At 35.5% G+C, this 5,000-nt stretch overlaps 1 protein-coding gene across 1 annotated transcript in view; it reads left to right on the forward strand.

Annotated features, from left to right (window-relative positions):
* The first annotated feature begins 593 nt into the window (after positions 1–593).
* LOC111324096 (uncharacterized) overlaps positions 594–5,000 on the forward strand; it is a 17,282-nt gene continuing 12,875 nt past the window's right edge. The window contains exons 1-2 of the mRNA XM_022927589.2: positions 594–1,550; positions 4,425–4,619. Coding sequence (XP_022783324.1) covers positions 1,383–1,550; positions 4,425–4,619 — 363 coding nt within the window. The 5' untranslated portion in view covers positions 594–1,382. The remainder of the gene's footprint in view (positions 1,551–4,424; positions 4,620–5,000) is intronic.

Raw genomic sequence — 5,000 nt, forward strand, 5'->3', positions numbered from 1 at the left:
CTAACCTTCTAAAGGTTATTTATTTGCTTCGAGAAAAGACTTAACAATTAGACGAACAGACTTAAAAAAGATGAAAAAACTTCACTGAGGGACGAAAAGACTTCGACGAAAAGACTTTTGGACGAAAAAAATCGTAATTCACTGCAATTTGTGCTTTTAAAACTATATTTTTTCCATTTTCTGTTCTAGTAGCAGGACATTAACCAGGAAATAAACCTGGTTTATCACTCAAATTCTCTAACCTTCAAGCTAACCTTCCAGCTAAACTGCGAGTAGATACGTGGCGGGTGATTCGTGAACTTTTCGAGTTACGAATACGGAGAATATAATCTCATTTTTAATTCACTGGATCGTTTCCATTTTGTTGAATAAAGTTCTTTCTGGGGGGGTCGGAGGGACATCTTAATCGTAGGGTTCTTTTTTGTTGAATTCACTTCGGCAATGTGAGGACCATCCGTGAAATCCGCGGAAAGTAAAACCCCAAAAATTACTTATGCAGCCTGGTAGACTTTAGTCGGAGCCCACAGAAAAGGAGTCTGGCAACGAGTATGGGATAAACAATGTTGTTACTATAGCAACACGGCAAAAGAGCCGTTTTATGCATGGGGTCATGTCAAGAAAATTTGCAAGACTTCGTCATGGCGGAAAGGTTGGGGTCTGTAAAGAAGACTGCTCATATTCCTCACTGTTTTTGATATTGCTCATAACTTTTGCTTCAAGCTTGGTAGCGTCGCAAAGTGGATAAGGAATTTTCCAACAAGTGATCACTTGAAGGGCTGTTCAGAGAGTGGATCTTCCATTACTACTTCGATTAATTTTTTTTATGGTACATTTGTAAACCTTTGGTTTGATCAGGAGGAAAACAAGTTCCAAGGAAAGTAGCACCTGTGAAAAATAAAAAGCTTCGGTATTGCTATTTGGATGTGGATTGCCTTAGAAAGTGAAGGTTACTGAGCTTGGCGTTTACTTATTACTACCAAAGGAGGTCGTTGCAGGAGAAATCGACTGCACATCCCTCGCATTGTTTTGCATTGTTTGATGCTTTACGTTGCAGCTGTGGGGCTACGTTATAGTTTTGAATTTCAAGGGGAATATGGATCAGTTGGAGTGTGGAAAAATAAACGTTTAAAGTACCAAGGATTATAGGTCGGCCTGTAAAAGCCTGATTTAGACAAGTTATCGAGAGAAGGCTTCTTACAATTTTGTTTCATTTATCGAACTCTAGGCTCCCAGCGGTAGTAAGCCTGTTTCATTATCACTCGCCTTGTCCTCCGAAGACATATTTAGAATGCTCATTTTCTTCTCTACACTTGCTCACTTTTGCTAAGATATTTAACTGAAAATCCAGTCGATCTTGAATGGAAATAACTTGATTTTACTCGATGGAAAAGTACGAGAATCTTGGCTTGGTGGGGGAAGGATCGTACGGCATGGTGATGAAATGCAGACACAAAGAATCCAACCAACTTGTGGCTATCAAGAAATTTATTGAATCTGAGGATGATAAAATGGTGAAGAAAATAGCTTTGAGAGAAGTAAGAATGCTGAAGGTAAGTTGTGGCCTTTTGTTTGCTTTGTTTGCACGTTTACGGTGTAATGAGACACCGTGTGACATTTGTTTGAATGTTTGCATGTATATTTGGGTTTGTAATTTACTGTTGGTTGCAATGATTCGTACTTTCAATTGTTCGCCGTATTTAGCGCCAAAATTTATCTCATTCACTTTTATTTTAAACTGATATTCAGCAGAAACTTATGAAAAGGATCGTCGTTATTTTCCTCAACTGACAATGTTGGTTGCAAATTTCAAAAATTATGATGATACAAGACAACTGTATAGTTTTTACCTAACTTGAATATTTATACAGAAAATTCTAGCCAAAATTACGGGGATGGTATTAGAAAACTAGCGGTGATGCTGCTTTCGTGATCCGTTCAATAGATATTTGGCGTCTTGAACTAAAATTTCTTTAATCTGTAAATTAACACATTTCTCCCGTGGCTTTCTAAACGGAATAGTAAATAAAGTAACATCTCTTGTAAAACACTTCCGATTAATTTCCATTTCCTCTCTTCTTATTAAGAATGTGGCCAATTTAACTCAGCAGATATCGTTCTCTTTATTCTTGATACTTATATTCCACGTTTAGTTTGCTGTTCTTATACTTTTTAATACACTTCAATACACTTGATCTGTGTTAAGGACAGTTTAATTTGTTGTGCAGTACAAACACCTCAAGATATATTCATGGCAAGTCATAAAGAAGGTGGTAATTGTACACCCTAGCTCTATTTAGTCAATGTGCACTTTTTGTTTTGGCATTTTATTTAATTTTCTCTTTTTCTTTAGTATTTGCAATAACATTTGAAAAAACTTATCTTATTTTAATATACTCAAAATATTATCTCATTCCTAATTGGTCAGTGACAAATATTTATTCTTTGTTTACCTGCTGGTAAACAATGGTCAATGGTTAATAATTTATTTAAAGAAATACGCACATATTTTTTTAATTTTAGGAAAGCTTATTAAAAAATTTAGACATTAAACATTCAAAGATGCTGCAGAAAACGGTTTTCGAGAATAATACCAGTGAACTAAAAATTACACAAATACTCCATGTGCATTTTGCTTCTTATGGTTTGTCATGCAGGGTTTCATGGAAGCACACTTATAAGGATTGCAAATATGATAACTTTCAAGATAACAAGTACATAAATTTACCAATTTATATTTAACAATTATTCGCCGAAGGCGAGGTGAATATCGTCAAATAATCCCCGAGACAAAGTCAAGGGGATTATTTGAGAATACTCACCGAACCTGAGGCGAATAATTGTTTTAGTATAATTTCAGAGCTGAACAACAGAGAAATCTCTAAAATCATAACATTTTAGTAACATTTATTAACATTTTAGTTTAACATTTCATATAAACCGCGCGGAGCAGTTTATATAGCGTCATATAAGGAACCGCTTGACCTATCAGATTGCTGGAAACTCTTTGCTCAGCTCTGAAATTATACTAATTGTTGATAATTCATATTTTCCCCTCAAAATGTGTTTTTCTGAAAGTTACCCTCACATTAATGCTACAATTTTCTTTAGCATTCCTGCAGTGCAATTTATCCAAAAAATCACCCACCAATCCTTTTATCAGCCATATGTTGACACTAATTGTAAATTTATACAGATTTTAGAACCATTTTATCATACAATTTTTTATGAAATAGAATCCTAAGATAAAGTTAACAGAATGATTTATGTATTAGAGAAAGATGTTTTTTGTCTTGTCATGGGCATGGGACAAAGAAAAAAGCAAGACTCCACTTGAGGGATCATTGACATGATAACCCTGTTTTTTTTCTTTGTTCATGATGCTCATGACAAGACGAAACACATCTTTCTCTATTTCTTTACTGAGCTCAAGACTCAACATCTTTCCTATTCTATTTACTAAATTTGCGTAATGCTTTAGTGGTATGAACTGTGTGATAACACTGTTGCCAGGTCTATCCCTTTGTATGTCAGTTTTCAAACTCAAAAGGAAATTTTAAATCTCAATTGGTACAGACCATCATTGAGTTTTTGATCAATGCCATTAATGTTAAAAGGATCTGTTAGCTTTACTCGGTGTCATTTTAAGATTGATGTATATTGATCATAGTTGTATCTTTCTATTTTTAGCCTTGAAATGAGGATCCTCATTTTCCTTTTTGCATCTCCAAAGCATGCATTTTATGTTTGGATTTTAAATTGAAATTGTTGGCAATGTTAAAGAATTTAAGTCAAGGTTAAAGTCCCTATTCACCCCCAGAGGTTTCTATGTATTTCCATTCTTTGCATTATCAGGATTAATCTCAAAATAATTTTTTTGATTGATTAAATATTCCCTGAGATATGTCGCCTCAAAGTTTGTCCTTCGGCCACGCCCTTTTGATTTGGCTGGGCAAAGTTAATACTGGTAACTAAAAGTTGCTCATGACATCACAGCCAGAATGTCTTTCGATCGATGTGCCCACATTCACTTGACTACGCAAAGCTTTTTTTGTTTTTCTTTTTCTTGACTAGACGAATTTGTTGTATTTGAGCAACCAGCGACCACGCAACGAGTCAGCATTTTCACATCATTTTACAGCAATAGACACATGTTCAAGAAGTCTTTCTGTGACTTCACTGAATGTTGGAAAGGTAGTAGGTCTGAGACTCAGCCCAGTAATTCTCTCCTGGCCAAGTAAAAAGGGTGTGGCCAAAAGAGTAACTTTGAGGTGGCATACCTCAGGAAATATTTAATCAATCGCAAAAATTTTTTTTGGAGATTAATCCTGATAACACTAAGAATCGAAATATATGTAAACCTCTGGAGGTGAATAGGGACTTTCAGTGCATTTTGAATTTTTAAATATCTTGTTTTTCCTTTTCAGCAACTACGACATGATAACCTTGTTAATTTATTGGAAGTTTTTCGTCGCAAGAAGCGACTCTTCCTTGTGTTTGAGTTTGTGGATCATACAGTTCTTGATGAACTTGAAAGATATCCTAATGGTTTAGAAGAGAATAATGTGAGGAAAGTACTATGGCAAGTGTTGAGGGCCATTGAGTTCTGCCATCTTCATAATGTAAGTTGGTTCAGCAGAAAAAAAAGTGTTAAAGATAACAATCATAATAAGGTGACACCTTGTAATCACACTTTGTCTTTTCATTACTGCATCATGACATTCCTGTATTAAACTCATTGCTCTTTCCATGGTAACTCAATAGGCCATTTTACAGTTGTGTACTTAGTTGCCAGCCTTTGATTCAGAGTGAGGCTGAAGGTGACCTTGTTGTGATAGAGACCTGTACCTAGTTAGCATGATAACAAAGTGATTTACATTTGAAAGGTAGCAAGGTTTGTATCATAACAAGGTCACCCCTAGCCTCACTCCTGTTCAAAGGCTTCGCAACGAAGCACACAACTGTAAAATTGACTATTGTCAGCAGGGGCCAGCTGATTATGC

The sequence above is a fragment of the Stylophora pistillata genome, chromosome 9 (assembly GCF_964205215.1).
Source record: "Stylophora pistillata chromosome 9, jaStyPist1.2, whole genome shotgun sequence".
In the NCBI taxonomy this organism is placed as follows: Eukaryota; Metazoa; Cnidaria; class Anthozoa; order Scleractinia; family Pocilloporidae; genus Stylophora; species Stylophora pistillata.